The following is a 22,060-nucleotide window of genomic DNA, read 5'->3' as shown; positions in this document are numbered from 1 at the left end:
TTTTTTGTTCCATAACTGCACTCAAAAACAAAACAACGTCAAACTTTAGAGCCTACAAGTCCACTCAGTCCTACTTCTTGTTCAGCCAAACCCTAAGACAAACAAGTTTATTTACATTTATGGGACATAATGCTGCCCACTTCTTATTTACAGTATCACCTGAACGTGAGAACAGGCATTTGCATGGCACTTTTGTAGCCGGCATTGCAAGGTATTTATGTGTCAGATATGCTAAACATTCGTATGCCCCTTCATGCTTCAGCCACCATTCCAGAGGACATGCTTCCATGCTGATGACAATCATTTAAAAAAAATGCTTTAATTAAATTTGTGACTGAACTCCTTGGGGGAGAATTATATGTTTCCTGCTCTGTTTTACCCACATTTTGCCATATATTTCATGTTATAGCAATCTCGGATAATGACCCAGCACATGTTCGTTTTAAGAACACTTTCACGGCAGATTTGACAAAACGCAAGGAAGTTACTTACCAACATGAGATTTCTAAAGATAGCTACGGCACTCAACCCAAGGTTTAAGAATCTGCAGTGCCTTCCAAAATCTGAGAGGGACAATATGTGAAGCATGCTTTCAGAAGTCTTAAAAGAGCAACACTCCAATGTGGAAACTACAGAACCCGAACCACCAAAAAAGAAAATCATCCTTTTGCTGGTGGCATCTGACTCAGATGATGAACGTGAACATGCGTCGGTCTGCACTGCTTTGGATCATTATCGAGCAGATCCCATCTTCAGCATGAATGCATGTCCTCTGGAATAGTGGATGAAGCATGAAGAGACATGAATCTGTAGCACATCTGGCACGTAAATATCTTGCAACGCTGGCTGCAACAATGCCATGAGAATGCTTGTTCTCACTTTCAGGTGAGATTGTAAACAAGAAGCGAGCAGCATTATCTCCTGCAAATGTAAATAAACTTGTTTGTCTGAGAGATTGGCTGAACAAAAAGTAGGACTGAGTGGACTTGTAGGCTCTAAAGTTTTACAGTGTTTTATTTTTGAGTGCAATTATTTTTTTTTGTATATAATTCTATCTTTGTAAATTGCACTTTCAGGATTAAGAGATTGCACTACAGTATTTGTATTAGGTGAATTGAAAAATACTATTTCTTTTGTTTTTTACCATGCAAATATTTGTAATAAAAAATAAATATAAAGTGAGCATTGTACACTTTATATTCTGTGTGGTGATTGAAACTAACATATCTGAAAATATAGAAAACATCAAAAAATATTTAAATAAATGGTATTCTATTATTCTTTAACAGTGCGATTAATCGTGATTAATTTTTTTATCGCTTGATAGCCCTACCTTGAACACTTTACCCTGATCCAGTAAAGCACTTAATTTTGTGCTTAATATTAAGAATATGGGTAGTCCCATTGCAGGATTGAGCATCTTGCAGTGCTTTGTGCTGTGGGCATTTACACCTGCAGGTTGCCACTTGGAAACTATTGACACAATGTAGTAACCTTAATTCAGCAGACCAGAAGAAATGCCAGCAAGGCAGTCCCACATCCTGGAATAAACAAGTAGCTTCCATACTAGATCTTGGTGCAAAGAGGGGATTTCCAACTGGAGAATAGTTTGGCATTTGAACTTAAAACTCAGGGTTTTGTGTCACTTCTGCTTATTATTTAACAACTTGCAACAAAGGTTTTCTCACTTCAACCCATCTCCTCCCAGAGCCTACAATGAAATTAGAGGGTTATAATTGTCCGTGCTTCCCTTACCTGATATGGTGGAACAAAAAAGGGGGCTGAATTCATGTGGTCTGGGCTCCAACCCGGGAAGAGGAGTTAATGGCGTCCCAGACGATGCTAGGGGATTTGTAGCAGAAACGCTGATCTAGCAGAAACAAAACAAGTTATGTAGTGGCTAGCAAGTGCGACATCTGTGTGTAAAGTGCTACTCCACCCAGCTCTGTGTTCATACTGGGAAAAGCGAGGTCTGTTCACCAAGGGCCTGATTCTCTGTTTCCCTGCACCTTGTACAGTTCTTCGCATCGCAAAGGGAGCCTGAAATATGGCCATTCTGATTCGTCTGTGCTTTGCACTCACTTTGCATTGGCGTTAGTGACTACATGAGGTGCAGAGAAATGGCAAATGGGAGCCAAGGATTGTAATTATTGACGGCCCATGGAAGATACTGCTGAACTGTACTTCAACTCCTGAGACCCCTGACTGCTCCAGGCTGAACAGCTTCTGAGAATTAAAGCTGTCACCCTCTCATTTTCCTTGTACTTACCAGAGGAAAGAGCTGAATTGCCTGCCCAGGTCAGCTTAGCTGTTGCATATCAGCATACTGCACTCTGGGAAGGGTACAGGTGGCTTGTTTGCTCTCCTTCAGAGCGTAGTGTGGGGCACCACTGCTTTTCAGTGCCTACTGGAAAGAAACTGATACAGGTGACAACTTTTCATTGGCAGCCTTGGCGCAGAAACGTGTCAGTCAGTTCACCCCCGATGGCAAAGCGGAGCTCAGATCAAAAACTTGCCCCGGAGGGAAGGAAGAGGCTCAAAACCAGACAGGAACCTTCTCTGTTCCTTGGTGCCAAAATAAGTTTTCCGACGATGAGAAGCAGCGAGAGCATTTTGCTGTCCTCATCACCCGCACAGGCTGCACTCACACTCCGTGTGTGTGTGCGTCTTTGCAACTTTGTCATCTGTTTGTTGAGTGGAGATTGTGCTGCATCACTCACACTGCTGCTGTGTCTAGTTAGAGCTTACTGCTGTTCTCTCCTGCTCCCTCCCCCCCCGGGCTGTGTGCTGCTCATTCATCTAACCTTACTGCAGGCTATTTGGGGAGAGGGAAGTGATGTGGTTGAATTCCCTCCCCTTTAAATTGGATGTGGGAGGCAATAAGAAGCCACCCAGAACACGTTTCCACACAGGGGTTTCTTCTTTGTTCGTGGGATGAGAGTTACTTTTAAGTGTAAAGAAATTAAAAAGGATAGTGACTGACTGAACTTAACCATACAGAGATTAATACACAACTCATTTTGGCTACCTCCCTGACCCCCGCCTTTGTCTGAGGCTGTCATATGGTGGCCCTTCTCCTGGGGAGCCCTCCTGTGGCAGGCCATAGTACAATTGGTGCACCTGCCTCACTTTCTCCTTTCTTCCAGCATCTCCATTAACGCCATGCCTTTGTTTCCAGGTATAAATAGCCCTCTGCATCGTTAATTTATTACAAAAAAAATCCCACAACCATAATCTAACCCTCCCCCGCACAGTCTAAATAGTGCAGTCAATCTTTCAATTCCCAACGGTCTATCCTGTACGGCTCTGACATCTCTCGCCATGCCTACAACTGCCCCTATAGAACAGCTCCAGCATCTCTCACCACGCTCCGGGTCTCAGGTACCGCTCTGTGGTCGCTCACCCTGTCTAGCTGGGGTGCTTCTCTGTGCTTCCGGTTTCATTCTCAGGTCTAAGTCTAGCTCTTGCCCAGAGACATCAACTGTCTCACTCCTTCATCATTCCTCAGCCTTCAGCTCTCCGGCTCAGGGAGCCAACAGGCATCTTCCTCTGCCACTATCAGCCCTCTCTGGCCTGGGGAAGTTTGTAGGTGACCCTGACTGCCTTTCTGCCTTTTGCTTTCACCAGCCTGATCTGGCTCTGCTGCTTAACCAGGGAACGCTGACCACTCTCTCCTTCAGAGGCATCCCCCCCGTGTAGCTCTCAGCCCGGCTCTGCACTTCTTCTGAACTCCGTTGCAGGAGTCTAAGTTCTGAACTCTCCTTCAGGGCATCCATCCCTGAGCATCCTGCACTCTCAGTTCTGGACTCTGTCAGTGCCCCTAGGCAGGAAAGTTGGGTCTGATTTCATGGAAGGGACCAGCTACCCTCTTACAGAGAACTACCATAGTTTATCAGACAGCCAGTCTGAGAACCAGCCCGTACATTGCTCGTCTTAGGAAATATCTCCCTAGCTTATCTCAGTTTTTCTTACACAGAAGATGGTAACCAATTTGACAGTCAGCAGCAGTCCAAGGAAATAATTGACTGAATTTGAGGTGTTTTTTAATAGACCAGAGGCTCTCAAACTGCATTGCACCACAACTCCATTCTGATCAAAATTACTACACGACTCCAAAACGGGACTGAAGCCTGAACCCGCCTGAGCCCGGCTGCCCCGGGGAGGGCAGGAGCCAAAACCAAAGCCCCAGGACTTCAGCCCTGGATGGGGGGCCTGTGACCTGAGCTCCGCTGCACAGGGCTGAAGCCAAAGCCTGAGCCCTGCAGCCCAGGGCAGAAGCCTTTGGGCTTTGGTCCCAGGCGGTGGGGCTCGGGCTTTGGCTCCGGCCAGCGGGGCTCAGGCTTGGGCCCCAGCAAGTCTATCACCAGCCTTGGCGACCCCATTAAAACAGAGTCATGACCTACTTTGGGGTTGTGACCTGCAGTTTGAGAACTACTGTAATAGACGATTGCCCACCCATTAGCAGTAAAGGGTAAGTCGGCTGTAGGAATCCACAGAGAATCTGGTGGCTTTGTTAGGACCAGTGGCTGAAACGTGTGCGTGAAGTATACATGCATTTCTGCTGAAAACCACCCGCATGAAAGCAGCACCTACTTTTCTTAACAAGTGCTCCTTAGGTGTGTTCAGAGTCACAGCTGCTGACTTTAGTTACAACCCCCTCCCCCCCCCAGTTTTACTCTTTAGCAAGACATGGTGGTGGATTCCATTTGTATCATCCACACACTTACTGCGCTCTGCTGGGTTAGTCCTGGGAATGCCCTTTTGAGGCAACAGGCTTACGGGGGCGGGGTGTGTGTGTGTGTCATTGATGACAATTTGTCCTACACAACTGTTATTTCTGATTGTGAGGTGCAGGAAAGCAACCTGATTTTCAGATTCCCACCTTGAATTTAACAAAAGGATTTTTTCCCCACTGTAAGCCCAACATATTTGATACGGACATCATTAAGAAACGACAATAAGGGAACCTAACAATGCCACTTGTACAGAACGACTTAAGAATAAAACTGCTTTTTACAGTTTGGATGGACCCTAGCAACCATGTATCCTTAGGAGCTGAATGGCAGTTTCATCCATTAAGGGGACCCGCTTTTGCTTTCAAATTAAGTTGCACAGGTGAGCTAGCAATAGTAAAAGAGAACACAGGTGCCATACAAGTCTCCTGGTAGAAGAGTTAATGGTATTTTGGCCCCATCCAGACCTGTGAGTAAACTGGTAGACAAAAATAAAATGCAGAGAAAAAGAATCAGTTGAAATAGAAAAGTGTTTAAAAAAGTAACAAAAGTGAAAGATTCAAGTTAATGCAAAGTAAAGAATGTGTAAAAGAAAAAGACAATTCCATCAATTTAGCAGTTAACACTTTTAAGTGTTATGAGCATAGCAGATGGTTAAAAAAACAAGAGACATAAACACTTAATTCTATTTAAAGAGCTATCATGTTTAGAAATTAAAAACAAGTGAAAAGAAAGAAAAAATCTCCCCCAAATGTTTAGCCAATAGATTCAAAGAAACTAAAGGGAAAATGGATGAGTATGGTTTTGATTTTCATTATATACAAAAATATTAAGCCCTGTGAGGGCTTTGAGAAGGGACCTCAGGATTCTACACATCCTGTGTGAGATTAAGAAAATCGGGAATCTAGGACAACTGACTGATTCCATTCTGTAATCTGAAGATTGGTATTAGATTAATTAGATCCCAATTATTCATTTTAGCAATACTGTTTACTACGTGTTTTGTAAAGTAATCAGATTCCATTGACAAATTTTATATTGCTGCTTTTCCCCCTAGCACTGCAGAAGTCAATATGGATGTCTTTTGGGTACATCTGTCTGTGCACTAGCTTTGTTATAGAATGGATGACAGCAGGAACATACACAGTTACATAATCCCAGGTGAACACATCTTTGATTTCTCCTTTTTGTTAAGTGTTTAGGGCACACACTTGGATTTCAGGATGAAATGACTCCTTTTACTTGTGCAAGACTCCCATGTGTGTCACCGTAGGAGTCTGATTGAAGTCAATGGGAGTTTTACGTAAGTACGTGGTTGCACGGGGACTCTTACTGTAACACTCCCATTGATGGGGTAATGAATTTTAAAAAGACAAATAAATATTCCATTAGGAAATTCCTGGTCAGTTAAAACCACAGGATCCAGGCCAGGGAGGTGGTCAGGATATTGACCAGGATTCATTGCTATGAAGCCTTGGGGCCGTTACTCAAATCTTCCAGCGTGTGACATTTAATAAAGGAGTGAACTTGTTTGAAATGTCATTAACACTAAGAAGATGCTTAAAAATATTTACACCATAAGTACCAAATCCTATTTTCTGCTACATCCAGGCAGCTGTTTTCAATAAGGTGGTGTGGCTAAAACTGAGGGCAGAATTTGGCCTTAACATAGGAAAAAAACTGCATCTTGTGCAAGTATTTTTCGGTCAGGACAAAAGACCCATTCTACTCAGGAAAGCAACCACAAAGACACGTGACACAGATACAATTTTAATATTTTTGCCAGCAAAAACTATGTAACTGTAGTAGCATTTCTGCAGCATGCTAAACAAAGTTACCATCATGTGGCCTAACAGTTCCCACCACTACCTTTATATAGTATAGTGTTACCTGACTTCCTTCACGATAAAATTCGAGCCAAGTTTTACTTCAGTACTCATGAGAGGGTAAGCCCTGGGGTCACCCTCTCATAGATGGGATGGTGGATTTTCAAAAGAAAAATGTTCCATTAAGAAATTAGGTGGTCACTGAAAACCAGCCATAGAAAGGGGATGGAGGACTTCACTGCACTCCAGTGACCTTAATGGAGAGGCATCTGCTTACAGCAGTGCTGAATTTGGTCCACTGGCTTTTACCCCCACTGTCTGACCTGATTTGTAGATTATAACCCAGTCACGATCTTTGCATGATCCCAGTGCCTCCCTGCATTTTGACCTGCCACACATTATTTGCAACATTTTAGCCATGATGGTCCCAGGATATTAGAGACACAAGATGGGTGAGATAATATCTTTTATTGGACCAACCTCTGTGGATGAAGTAAACAAGCTTTTGAGCTTACACAGAGCTCTTCTTCATCTTGAAAGCTTGTCTCTCTCACCAACAGAAGCTAGTTCAATAAAAGATATTACCTCATCCACCTTGTCTCTCTATTACTACTTTGGATAGTACTAGATTAAAGCAACAGTATAGGTTTTACAAAGGGATGTTCAATACATTGAAAGGCAACACATTTAAACCCGATAAAAGGAAATACCTTTTCCATACAACACACAATTATTCCATAGAACTCCCTGCCACCATGACGGTAGGTTTCAAAAAAAGGAGTAGACCCTTACAAAGAGAGAAAATAGCAGAGGATTAAAAATAAATCAAAAGGTCCCGTTTTTTTTTGGAAGGAATACAACACCTTGTGCTTCAGGATAGAAACCAATCTCTAATTAACTTAAACTAATGAATTAAGCTAGGAAGAAACTTTTCCTATGGGCAGGTTATCCCATAACAGCCTACAGCACGATTTCTTGCATCTCCCTCTGAAACAGCTAGTACAGGCTACTGTGAGAGAGAGGATACAGGATTAGACAGACCATTGTTCTGATCAAATATGGCTATCTTCTTACCTAACTGTTTTGTAGCTGCTTCCCCCAACACAGTCTAAATGGAACCCACTCCACAAAAAAGAGACTTTGTAGAGTTTTTAAAAGCATGTTTATGTGACTGCACATCAATGTTTGTGTAAAAAGGGATTTATGACAGTTTATACCACAAAGGTTACAGTAAGAAAAAGCACTTCTTTATGACAATAATTCACAAATTCACAAGGATCACTTTAATATACAAAGCAATTACTACCATTCTGAAACACAAAGCAGCTAATATGTACATAGTGTTAATAAAACGCATTATAACTCAGTACAATTTTTTTTTAAACACAGATAAAGCACAAAAAGATTAAGTAAAAAAAAAAAATTAAAGCAGGGATGTTTCTAGAATGTAGGGAATTGTAATAGGAACTTATTTCCCGCATCAAGGTTTCTTTGTTTAGTAATTTAACTCCCACAGAAATGCTGGAGTTAAGGCTGAAATACCCTGTTTTGTGCTGAGAGTTTTGGGTAAAGGATCAGAAATGGGGTGAGGTGAGCTTTACCCTCTCCATCTTAAATTAAAAAATAATAACCATAGTTAATAATAATCCTTGCTCTAGAAACCTCCCTGAAAAACATTGTTCTAAAAACATTTCAAATTATAAATCTGGCCTAGAAATGATTTATTTTTGACATGAACAACTGATATGTGGACAAGTCTGTGGGTGGTGTGTGGGAGCAGTTGCTAGTTACCACCTCGCTCTGCCCCTTCCCTTCCTCACCACAGAAAGTCCATACAAGCAGTAGAGTGATAAATTTCATACAAATTTGCAGTTCTATAATTTTATTTCTTTTTTAAATATAAATAATTTCATTACACACACAAAATGGAGTGGCACCTGGATAAGATATAATTTGGGCAGAGCATCCTGCTGTTGCCGATTCTTAACCGTAACCATTTGCAGATGGTCGATGGGCACAAGGCCCTTTTCTTGTTGGTTCCCCCACTGCGTATTATCCCAGATTTTCTCTTACTTCATAGAAATGCTGCGTGAGGCTGAGACTCAACAAACTGATTTTGATAACAGTATGCTTCCAAATCACAAATACAGCAAATGGTCAGCTTACGTTAAACGTGCTAACCTTGGATCATTAGCCTCCCTTCCCCCACCCTCTTCCCTGCCCAATGTATGTCTCCTGAGGACAGTAAACTTTCCCTATTTCTTGCTGGTGAGAATGAGATCTAAAATTACCATCTTATATAGTGAGCCAAAAAGTGCAGCTGGGACCTGCACTTGCAGTACCAGAATGTAGACAGGTCAAGGTCTTTAATTTGTGCTAGGCAAATTTGCCTGTTCAATTCTCTTCATAGGCTATGATTTAAATACACTTACAAAAAACATTGCAAGCTGAAAAACCTGAAATACAAACCCTTTTTACAAATTGAATCTGGTCCCTCTTTCCTAAAGATACAGAAATATTGAAGCTACATCCATCAACAGAGCTGAACCTACCCTGAGCAAATGCCAGCTGGACCCTGTTTGTGTATTGGTTTGAATCCTCCCAAACTAGCTCAGCTTTATGATATGTTCAGATCCCTCTCGGATCAGTATATTTTGTAACTAGCAAATTCAGAAGATCAAGGAAACCAGTCCTTAGTTACAGTCCACACAAACCGTGAATGTACAGGACATTTGAAAAGCTTACATTACAAGGATTTAGGGTATAGCTAAGTCATTAATTCCCCTCATTGCCATTGCAAAAGAGAGTTAGCTGTGCTTTTTTTTTTTTTTTTTTAAAGCTGAACAGCCGAGTTATCATTAGATGCACCTCCATTTCCTGATGCCTAGAATCTGTAAATCTTTTTGCATTTGTTTTCTTGGTATGCAGCTCCGGAAATATGCAGCTAGATCTCAAACTGGGGACAGGGAACTAACCTGTCTGAAAAGGTTTCAGTTTCCCTTCCAAATTAATTCCCCTTTCTCACTTGAGTTTTTTGAACTAGTTCTGTTTTATCTAAAAATAATTTAACATTCATCCCGTATGTGTTCCTAAGTGACAGAATGGGATCCCTTACATTACACCCGGGTATCTAGCCTTTTGGTACTGCCAGTTCAGATCCCTTGCCATTTTGAAGTAGCACCTGCTGAAAGTCACGTGCTAACAGGCTTCATGCTGAAAGCTCTTCATGAAAGAGTCAACAGATTTGTGGAGAGGCGTGAGAGTAACAAACAGGTAGTAGGTCTGTAATAATCATGTCAGGGAGCTTCTCAAGCAAAGCGAATATCCAATTGCTCTAAGCTTTTTTTCTTTTTGTAAAAGTGCACATTTTATCAAACATTTACAAAGCATATCACGTAACAAAAATAAATATACAACCTTTCCTTTAGGTCATTGGCGAATGTTATGTCACGAACTCTGTTCTCAGGGCAAAAAATGGCAATACAAACAGGATCTCAGAAACGCAGAGAAACCTTCCTATAACTGCCACAGGTTTGTGACCACTGATAATGAACTCACTTTAAAGTGTAGATTTGTTCTTACTTTAACTTGCAAAAAGCACTGGCTATCTGTTTTAAAAATAAGCAGAGACCAGTTTTAATTAACAGATGACTGCCTGCAGCTGCTGTCTACTGGAAGCCCAGATTAAAAAACGGTAGTACAAATTTAGATCAGAAATGTTATGTATAGGGTGATTTGTCCTTGTTAAATTAACCTTTATTTTTTCCTGAGTCTTTGTATGGTTCCAAACACCCCACCACCTTTCTGGTCAATATTTAGTACCAGACAAGCCAGTAGGTCTGAGACACAAAGACAAACCATAGAACAACCAAAAGCCTACAGATGACTTTGTCCTGAAGAGCATGACTGGCTGGAATTGTGCTTTCAGATACTAGCAATGCTGCTGGCAACTATCCAAATCTGGTGAAATCATTGGTCAAATAAAAATGCATAGCCCCTACACCATGAGGAAAAAAAAAAAAGTCTTACCAGTGGTTTCTTAGTAAAACCCCTTCCAATTATTTTTGCCTTTGTTTTATAGCTGCCAAAGAGACAAAGCACAAAAGTGAATAATTTTGAGGGGGGGGAGAGTTTTTAAACAATTGTTTACATTATTTCAAAATCTCCATCTAAGAAAAACACAATAGCTTTGAAGGATGAAATAAAATCCTTTAAAATGGGTAACTGAACAACAGCACACAAAAAAATCAATAATAAGCGCCTGAATAATGCAGCCCAAACCTACTGAAAATGTAAGCGTGCGCACACTCACACACACACAAAAGTAAAAATTGTTTCTGACCTCAATATACTATAATACTCAGCATTCCTGACTTAAAAGCTCTCAGAGCTGTAGATTATATACTGTGTGTGTGTATATATATATATATATATATGTACATATTATACATATGTATTTTTTTCAAGAATATCTAAATTAAGAGAGCACCTCTGACAATATCTTAACTGCCTGCTTGGTGCTTTTGTTTTGAAAAATAATGACATTACAAAAATTATATGTGAAATCAATTCTTATTTATTATGAACGTAATGGATCTAGCCCTTTCTAACCCTCTCTTCAGTTAAACCAGGCTATCAACGCTTGAAAATTCACAACTGTGAGATCTAAAACAAGCCTCCCATTTAGTTTCAGCAGAATTTCTGTTCTACAGCAAAATGGCCCTAAGTTATAAAAGCTGACTACTCCCAACACCTTGCTATTTGTTACTGGATTCCTGTATTGTCTTTTTCTTTCCCTTTTTGGCCAATGTGAATACTAAAGCATAAACTGGTAAAATCAGCCAGCCCTGTACTTGGTCTAATATGATAATTTTTATTCTTGACTTGTTTCATTTCCATTAAAGAAATCCAAGTCCCCAAATCCTCAATGCTGCGCACAAAAATAATGATTCTTGTAGATCTTTGGGTCGTTTAGAAGGCTCAATTTTTGTGTGTGCAACCTTAATGCTGATGAGGGTCTGGATTGTTAACCCTGAAGAGCCTATCCACAGGACATGTACAACACGGACATTAGTAATGGGAGCTTGCCCACACTGCCCAGTGAATATGATTCCACTTTGTCCTGGAAGGAGCACCTCTCGGGCTAACAGTTCAGTCTCCACAGCCTATTCAGTTCTTGGACTCTCTCTGCTGAGACTATTAACAAAGGTGCTAATTAGTGCCAATTATCTAGAAGGAACAGATCTGAGATCATCAACTAATTTCATGCAGGTTCACCACAAAACCCAAGTTTTTGCAAATAGATGGTTCTGTAGTGAGAAAATCCCCGCTTTATGTAGAGTATTTACAGCTTTTTTAATTCTCAGAGCTGGAGTTATTACATATAATTGTTTAATTGAGGCAGTGAGTAGTCCACTCCTGCAATATCATCAGGAATTCTGCTTCTAGCACTAATTCTGAGAAAATACCATGCATATATAGTAAGCTATTTGTCTAGAGTGGGGGGCACAAATTCACTCCAATATATGTATTCTCCATCTTTAAGAATCTGCAAATTTTAATAAAAGCACATTTGAGAATTTGGGGGCTTTCTTTAAGTTTGCATCACTAAACTCATAAAGTGACCTCTAAATTTTAAAAAAATAAAATACAAAAGGAAAATCACTCCTCTACTGCAGATAAAAAATAGGCCATGTATAAAAACTACTTGACAATCTTAATTTGAAAACTTATCCTTTCACAATCCTGATACTCATGTTCCAGTTTTGTTTAATTTGACATCCAAACAAAACTTGACTTGAAGTTATCTCTGACCCAAGATGAAACAATAATGCTACAAGTTTAAGCATGCTCTTTCTTAAACCTCTTGGAAACCAAATGCCCTTTCAAATAAGAAAGCCAGAACTTTTAATACTGCTTACAGCTGTTTGAGTCAATTGCTTACAGTCCGCTCGGTGTCTTTTATTATAATGCCATCTTGGCTGTTTCACCATTTAAAAGGATCTTAAATTTGAAATTTTATCTTAAACAGACTGAGTGAACAGGAGAAAATATTAGCTAATACTTAGATAGCCTAGGTATTAGTACAGACCATAGTCTTGTGTGTATGTCTATATACACAAAGCTTGAAATAATAACCAGGACCTGAGATCCAGAGCAAACTTATTTCATCAAATGACCAAGTTAAAACATCACAGTCTGGCTTTAAAGGGCCAATACACAAACTAACATGATTCTTTTTGACACACTATGGAAATCCTAATATTGAGTACAGAGTTCACTGTTTTTAACATGATACATCTACTGTTTCTTGCCATGTATTTCTGGGAAAAATAGCTATGCCCTCAGTGCATACTCAAGGGCCTGATCCTGCAAATGTTTGATGCATGTGAGTAACTTTACTCAATAAGTAAAGTATTTGCTGGATCTGGCCCTTTACATTAAAACCATCCACTGAATAAATTATGTACATTTATGGTTAGGATGGGCAGGTTCATAGTCAATATTTCCCCCAAACACAGTTCTCACCCTAAAAGTCTGCTAAAAGTGGGATTCAGTAGGGAATATTTAGTCACATTTGTAGTCCTCATATTTGAAGTTGTTTTACAAAGATGAATTTTAAGTATAGAGGGAGGCCTCAGGGTTTGAAAAAGAATGTAGGAAACCAGTGTTCAACATAAAAGTAATGCAGATAACCAACTTGTTTGAGTACAGCTGAGACACTCAAAAAAATTCCATGTTCATCAATGAATTTATACATGGAGTTGGTGATATAGTTGTCTTGGATAAAAACAGGTAGGGCTTTAAGCATTACTCTTGTTTACTATGTAACTGTCTTCTAAACAAAACCTGTTCACTATGTTACCTTTGTGTACTTGGAGTTCATTTCCCATCCAATATCAAGATGTTTCACTCAGTTGGTAATTTCTTTTAGTGTATTCAAAATATTGAACACACAGACACACATACATACACCTACTGCAAGAAGCAACAACTGACAAATGGAGCTAGTTTCAATTAAATGGTTTCTGAGGTATGGAGATGCTTTTATCAATCAAGAAGGTGGAGAGATTACAAATGACGCACCAAAAAGCCTTCTGGGCTAGTTTAATAATTTTCTCTCCATACTAAGAATCTGTATATGGAGCTCCCTTCGTTTGCCATGCCACTCAGCCATATATTTGTATTGTTTATAATGAATATGTATCAATTTCGCAACCATTGCTTCTTCATCGCACCATACCTACTTTCATATATATATGTGGTCCACAAGTACTTCAGGCCAAGAGGATGAGGGTGATTCTGTCCCTAAGGCAATCAAAAGAGGTCAGCACAAACTTTTGAAATCATACAAAAGAACCTCCTCCCCCACAAGTCTTCACAAATGAACGTTATTACTCCTTGAAAATGATGGGGGGCATGAGAAAGAAGTATTTTCTTCTTCTTCTTCTTTTTCACGCTCAGGATAGTTGTGATGAAAATAATCTCTTAGGAGGAGAAGTGGAGGCAAGTGTTTGAACATTCACAGTTTAATGCAAAGCACAGACGAATTAAATTCTGTAGTTGCTTTCAGGCAGTTTCGCGCATAGAAAAAAAGAAATGTTTAGAAAATAAAAAGTTTACTTTGTCTTTCTGTTTGTGGGCAAAACCAGTCTTTATCCCACCTTGACAAGTGAAAATGGGATCCAAAATTAATCTGATTTGTGGCAGTAAAGGTCCTTAAGTGCTTTCAGCTCCTCAATCAGTGTCTTGTTTTGGTTTTCAAGCACAGCCACTCGGTTTTCTAGACATTTCACATATTCCTTCTTCTTCCTGCGACACTCACGTGCTGCTTCCCTGTAAAGCAAAAAAGGCTATTCAAACCCAGAACATCTGAGACCATGAGCTGCTTTTCAGCTTGACTGTTCAGGTCAAACTGCCAAAACAGTATCAGTGTTTTCAGAACCTGGCTGTAGAATTAGAGGTATTTGTAATTCAGGAAGAAATTAAGTATATAATGATTTACATCTCAAATCATGAACATATCAAAATCACAAGGATCAGTCCAAAATATAAGTAGCAGCAAATAAACACTAACAAAATTCTGCCTGGTTTAGAATGTGACTCTGAACAGTATCGTAACTATGGCGGCCTTTGTGTTTAGTGCTACAATTTCACTGGGTTCTATAATAAGGATTAAGATGAGTAAAAAACCTGTATAAGAGCAATGTTCATCTTTCTAGTAAACCCATCCATTTTCTATGGCACAATTGAATAATGACAGCAGTGATAAAAAAACGTTTAGCTTTGTTTACCCAACGCAACAGAAGCTATACTTAAGGCACTCGTGTATTTGTCCTCTACCTGTACCAAACCTTGCTAACAATGCCCTCATTTTACTGATACTGTTCATATCGCTACACTTAATATTACAGCATTTCAATCTTAGCAACCACATGGACAGAGTACACTCATCTTACCAGTGTATATTGTATCAATAATACAGGGACCAAAAAGTGATGAAGTAAGCTTCAATACAGTAAGCCACAGGGCTGCTTTGTAAAAACTGGTGCTGAAGCCCCCTAACTCAGATGCCAGCGCTCTAAGTGAAGTGCTGGTACCAGAATGCTAAGAGCATCAATGAAAAATACCTCAACAGTGCCAAACTAAGTGCATCCTGAAGCAATAACAAAGAGGCAAAAACTTTATGAGGCCCTAAATTATCAGCACCAAAGTGTAGAGGAAAAACAGGTGTCAAAATGCTACAATACTGCACTGAAGCAACCAGAGGCAAGAACCTCAAAAATGAATAAGTGTTTACCAGACCTGACTGGAAGGCTGGATAAAAGATCTGTAATGGATACCTAGCTAGGGGGCACTGGGATATGGTAAAAAGCTGTAGCAACCAGGACATTTGGAAGGCAATATTTACATGCAACAAGGAGTGGGTGTGACAGCCAGTTTCTGCCCTGAGTGTACTCCCTCTTTGAAGGGGAGTTCTGGGGTCACCCACCAGCTGGGGGATCTCCAACAGCATGACTGTGATGATCTGGATCACTCTGCACAAGGCCTGGATCTCATGGTGATCCCTTGAGACGGTGGAATTGGGGGCATGATCCCTATTTTTGTAATGCCTTTCATTCAAAAGATCTCACACCACCCCTGTTGGGTACATAAATAAGATCATGGCCATTTTACAGATAAGGAAACTGAGGACCAGAAGGGTTAAAACTCGTCACCAAAGGTCATAAAGGGCTTGATTCGTTTCCCATTAAAATCAATGGAAAGACCCCACTGACATAAATGAATGATGGGACAGGCCTAAAGTCACAGAATGGCAAAGCCAGGAAAAGAACCCAAATCCCCAGCTCTACCCACGTCATCTGGAAGCTGCATAAGACTTCTGTGTAACTGACATAAAGTCAATTCATGAATGTGACCCAGGACCTCTTTATGCCAACTAGCAGAGCCCTATGGTTTCTCAAATAGAAGAGGCTTTAAAAGGTAAACAGAAAAGGAGGACTTGTGGCAACTTAGAGATTAACAAATTTATTTATTTTAAATTTAAATTTGTTTATTTGTTAATCTCTAAGGCGCCTCAAGTCCTCCTTTTCTTTTTGTGAATACAGACTAACAGGGCTGCTACTCTGAAACCTGTTAGAAGGTAAACAGTTACACCAACTATTTATTAATATCTGAAACCTGTACTGAAAGAGTACCTTTTGGGTTAAAAACCTTTTGAAAAGGTGAATTTTGCAGTTCAGCACTAGTTATTTCTTCATTCATACTACTCAAACAGTGCACAACACTCTGTTCATATGATGACCTCTCGCAGTGTATCCACGGCTTACCAATAAACAGAAGATAAACTCACCTAGGTAACACAGTTGGCTTTTTGGAACAACAAGTCAGTCAATCAGACCCTTCACAACCCCCAGGATTTCTTTCCCATCACAGATGACAGAAAACATTGCCATTTTCTTTCTTTCCATTTTCTTTACTGTTTAATGTAGAGGTGTCAAACACATGGCTTGTTCTGCAGCTCAGAAAGGTCACGGAGGGCCCAAATGGGAGGAGCTGAAGGGGGAGCTCAAGCTTGTTGGGGCAGAATCAGATAAACCCCTTTCTCCTTTTCCCACTCCCATCCAGCCACTTTCACCTCCACAACATCTGGACTTGAACAGGCTCTTTCCCAGCCTCTCTCTGACCCCATGCTTCTTGTTGCCCTCCTTCCCCACAGTGTAATAGGCTTGGGGGAGTGGCTGTTTCTCTCCCGCCTCACCAGTTCCTGCTTCTCCAAACATCCCTACTTCATAGCGTAGAGTTTCTTTTTCTCTCTCCCCCACCCTATCTGCTGCCACTGCTGAGACATGAGACTCCAGGCTCAGAGGAGCACCTGCTTCTCTTCCCCTTGGCTCCTGCTGCCTCCAGAGAATAGAACCCACAGGGCAAGTGCCCAAAGGGAATGGGTGAAATGAGAGAGAATTCGCCGAAGTGGGAGGTGAGCACGGGGACTAGTGATTAGCAGAATGCACAGAAGGCTAAGTAAAAGAACAGAGGAAAGGAGATTGCATAAATGTATTTACTTAACAGATGTTAGTTGAAAGGGTAACTCAGCCCTTGCAGAATGAACTGACAGCCAAGTCTTATGGCTTCATAACACAATATACTGAGTTACCATATGTTGTTTGTCTTAGTTGGCATCTTTAAAGAAGTTTGACCTTCTTCAGATAGTGTTTCATAAAAGGGATGAGAAAGGCCAGGAATCTATTTGCATAAAAAATTACACACCCACTCTTCTCTAGACCCGTTAGAAATGTAATGTGTATATTGCATGAGTTTAACACTTAGTACTCTAATTCTATGCACAACTAAAGCAAAATCAACACTACACACACACCTGTTCTTCATTAGACGCACTTCTCTCTTCCGTGCAGCTTCCTCTGCTGGCTGGGTAGGAAGTGCTGGGGAGGAGGCCATGACCACGCCAGGTGCAATGGTGCTGGTGGGTGCTGTGCGAATCTGGTAGGTCTGCACGTCTCCTGAGGCAGCTGAAAGGGAAGTATAGTGTTAGGTTACACAGCACTGTGAGAATCCACTGTTAAAATACTGTGTGAATAACACCTAGTCACCAATCTAAACATAACCAGATAAAATGAGGTGATGACTCTAGGCTACAATACAGGAGGGATTAGCATTATCCGGGTTTTCAATGGTTGTTCATTCCTAGTTTAGTATATTTATGGTTGCAATCATTCTTGCTGAAGAGGGCTTAGCTTGTGTCTGACAACTAGATTTATCTGCAGCTGCTGGTCCTACTGTACATTTTTCTTCCACTGGATTTCTGACGGTTCTATTTTGTGAACAAGCTAAGCAACCATAAGTCTAGCAAGGTAAGCAGGAAATAGTTTTTAGGATCTTCCTAGGCAAATAGTACTTTTTAACTGAACTCCAAATGACTAACTGCAGATGCGAACTGGTAATTGCATGCGTAAGTGTCTGGGGGTTTTGTGCAGAAATGTAGGATGTGTATCCACAGCAGGCATGTGTGCAACTTAGACACTAACCTTTGAAACACAGCCTATAGCACAATGCTATTTCTTTATGATCAGCTTTTATTTACTTGAGAGACTACTGCATTTTCACTATTACTTGAAGAAATGGCTTTTTAAAAAAAATACACAAGACAGAAAATCAAGACATATTTTCCTCATACATACACATTAATCTTAATGCACTAATATTCATCAAGGCTTGAAAGTCTCTCCCTTGAATGACTTGAACAGAGTAAGAGCAAAATCAGAAGCATCCTTTTTTAACAATGTCTGTTTTGTAATGCCAGGAAGAGCATTAAAAAGGAACAGTGATTTCTAACTGGAGAGGGCAGTTAATTACTAGTAAAGGAAAATTCCCCTATGGAAAGAAGATTGTGAACAGATCTCTTCCCAAAGAACAGGAAAACATTCCTAAAACTTTACTTCTAATTTATCATCATTTCAGATAACCACTTGACAGAAATTAGGAACTCTCAAGAAATTTGTGTCACAGGTTTTGGGGAACAGATAGCAAACATTCTCTTGAAAGAGCTGAAGGAAATACGGTATGGACAAAGCAAAAGTGAACTAGCTTTCAGGAACCAAAATAGAAGCATTTTCTATATCCAAAAATATCTTAAGTTTGTTCTGAGTGAGAGAAAATGTGACATATAGTTTTGTCTTGAATTTATTTTATCTGTTTTAGAATTTGATCTGTGCCAAAACTGTTAATTCCTTTTTCTGACATATTTGAGGGAATTATTTTGGCAAGTTAAATTCCCCTGGGACTAAACATAAAATGATGGATTATGACGTTTCGTACCCTGTACAACAACTTGGTTACTCGGTACAAGAATCTGTTGTCCATCAGTGGTCTGCGCATATTGTAAAATGGTGGTGCCAGGCTGGGTTGCAGCTGCGTTTGTCATGGTCAACGTCTGGAGGCCTTGTACTCCATCTGTGCCATTGTTAGCCAGCTGTATTGCTCCTCCTTGGGTGATAGCAACTGAAAACAAATACATTTGATACAATAGTTAAAAGATTAATTTATTCAATATCCTACGTGGTTATTTACCGTTTACAGCCCAGTTACAAAAGAACAGTTTGAAACATCTGAGTTAAATCCCTTGCATAACTACATACCTTAACATCAGATAGGTCACTATAACTGTATTTTAGAAGTGGTCATTCTTCAGCAGTGACCTACTATCATTTCATTCAGTACCATAAGGTTGCAACCTTTCTGACAAACAAAAATATAGACCAAGTTTTGCCTCTCCTATCAATCACATCCCTGCGATGAGCTACATCCCTCCCAATGTAGAATTGTAGTATTCACTGAGTTGATGATTTTCTTGTTGGCTACCTGCTCTTTTCTCTTTTTTTCCTTCTGCTCCTTCCTCTAATTCCTCTCCTACATGCTTTTCTCTTCCATTTTCACTTTGCTGTGTCCATTTTGTCCTCCAGCGTCTTTTCCTGCTTGAATCCCCTTCTCCACTACCTCTCCATCCCCTTCCCATGCATTGTTTCCACACACACATATCCAGTCTTTCATTCCGTCTAATAATTTTGTTTCCGCTTCCCTTTCACTCCCTCAATCCAATAATTTCCATCCCAATATTCAGGCTGTAGTGGGAGCACATCTTACACAGATCCCTCATTCAGCGCCTCTAGAGTATTTCTCTGCTTTTCCACATATATATCAGGATGTATCAGACAGAGCAGATATTTGCAGGAACAGTATTTGTACATCGATGGTAGAAGTCGAGTGTCAGCAACATCAATCTCTAAAAGAATCAAGAGGCAGACTGTGGAACAGACCAGGGAGCAACTATAACACAATGCTTTTAAAAGGACACTTATAAGAGGAATAAGTAATTTGATAGGTCTTCTCTTCCCCTTCTTGTACACTTAACAGCGAGTTCATCTGTTTGTTTTAGCTGATGGAAAATAGAAAATGTACCATACTAACAGCAACCAACAGGGCTTGGGAATGTGAGTTATACATTTTACACACCCACAGCTGGAATGTGCTTAAAAGTCACAGACCCTAGTATATATAGAGAGTCATGGAACAGGATTAATAAGGCTTCTGACATTGCACAAGGGTCAGATTAAACTAGTGTTATATTGGCTTCTTTTACCCCAGCCCAAATAGTCATGCAAGCAGAATTTAACAGTTCTCTTTCTTCCTGTCCAACTACCACAACCAATAATAAACGTAACTACATACTGTACTGCCCACTGCTGGTTTGGTAAATTGGAGTTGGCACTGTTACAGTGGTGATGGCAGGTGCTGATGTCTCCTCTTCGGACTTTTCTTCTTCAATCCTTGGCACTCCTGGGGCGTCTGAGGATAAGTCATTCAAAATTTTTCTGGCAAAGACAGTGTGTTGTAAACATTTTAACAAAAAGTGAAAGTAAAATAAATTCTATTGGCTACTGGGTGCTGGGGAAAACTGAAAAGTGTAGCAAATAGGGAAATAAAATACATGGGATGGGAAGAAAAATTAAAGCACACTTTAAAACGATTTTAGGTAACTGGTTTAAAAATGCCATAGAAAAAGGGTGCTGTGGAATCAACCTAGAATAGACAGTGTGTTTCTGTATACTTGGATCTAGAACTCGCATTTTCCCTTTTTTCGTCAAAAACTTCTTTATCTTTGATATACTTTTTATAAGTTTCCTGCTCACAGTCACAGAAAGATGTGAAAAAAGAAAGCAAGAGCATGTAAAGCATCAAACCTCCTCATTGCCCCCATCCACACTCAGAGCAAGTGTACCTGCTGCAGAGGCCACCAAGGCCTAAACTTCACTCAGGGACTTAAGTTTCAAAAACTTGGCAGAAATTATTGCGAAGTGCAATCGGCACATGGCCTACTATCTGTCCAGGAGACAAAGCTGGGCGTTTTAATGAAAGTCACACAATTAAATCCACAGATTAGGTAATTGTTCTGCTTGAGAAAGCTTTGGGACTTGCAATAGTAAAGGGGGGAAGGAGCAATTTGGGTTTAATTACCGAGTTGGCTTAATTATTTAAAGCCAAAATGGACAAAACATAACATACTGTAGAACCTCAGAGTTACGGCCACCAGAGTTATGAACTGACTGGGCAACCTCACACCTCATTTGGAACCGGAGGTTTGCCATCAGGCGGCAGCAGAGACAATTAATTAATCAATCAATCAATCAAATAAAGCAAATATAGCACAATACTGTGTTAAATGTAAACTACTAAAAAAATTAAGAGAAAGTTTAAAAAGAGATTTGACCAGGTAAGGAAACTGTTTCTGTGCTTGTTTCATTTGAATTAAGATGGTTAAAAGCATTTTTCTTCTTCACAGTTTGAAAGAACAACCATAATGTTCTGTTCAGAGTCACAAACATTTCAGAGTTATGAACAACCTCTATTCCCGAGACGCTCGTAACTCTGAGGTTCTACTGTAATCATAAAGGCCATGGATCTCACTGACTATGACTAGAACTGACTGGGAGAGCTGCTCAACAAAACAGCTGCCCAAAATGCTTGGGTCTACCACCTGCCCTCTGTGATGCAATCTGACTGATAACTCTCTCTACCATGAATATAGAGGAGTGGCAAACTCTCTTTTATTGACTGCACGCTCCATCGTATACAATTGCAAAAAGCTTCTTTAGGCAGCAAGGCAAATTGGGATTTTCTTTTGTTTTTGCATGAAATGTCTATCAGTTCTGTTGTGGATTGCACCTCTAGTTCTGAACCAAAAACATCTGAAGAACCCAGGCCCAGACTACACTTAATTTTCCTGCCTGGCTTTGGTAGCCAAACCTATATTGCTGTATTCCAAGGAAGCTAGTCAATTACCAAACAATTTGAGACGAAGACAGAGATAGAAATAGGGCTTTGTTGTTATTAATTAGACTTTGTTAGTACCTAGGAACCCCAATTGAAGATCAGCTCCCCATTTTGCTAGGTGCTGCACAGACAAGTAACAAAGACAACAGTCAT

At 40.2% G+C, this 22,060-nt stretch overlaps 1 protein-coding gene across 3 annotated transcripts in view; it reads right to left on the bottom strand.

The window, feature by feature from the left end:
* Positions 1-7,704: 7,704 nt before the first annotated feature.
* Positions 7,705-22,060, bottom strand: part of CREB1 (cAMP responsive element binding protein 1) — a 45,098-nt gene continuing 30,742 nt past the window's right edge. For 2 of the 3 annotated variants that reach the window (XM_038421029.2, XM_043505653.1), the window contains 4 exons: positions 20,306-20,448; positions 18,896-19,078; positions 17,439-17,589; positions 7,705-14,395 (listed from right to left, as the gene is read on the bottom strand). In XM_038421029.2, coding sequence (XP_038276957.1) covers positions 14,251-14,395; positions 17,439-17,589; positions 18,896-19,078; positions 20,306-20,448 — 622 coding nt within the window. In that variant the 3' untranslated portion in view covers positions 7,705-14,250. The other variant, XM_043505652.1, reaches the window with a different exon arrangement.

Source organism: Dermochelys coriacea, chromosome 11 (assembly GCF_009764565.3).
Source record: "Dermochelys coriacea isolate rDerCor1 chromosome 11, rDerCor1.pri.v4, whole genome shotgun sequence".
NCBI classification, from domain to species: Eukaryota; Metazoa; Chordata; order Testudines; family Dermochelyidae; genus Dermochelys; species Dermochelys coriacea.
This window is presented reverse-complemented; position numbering and strand designations above follow the sequence as displayed.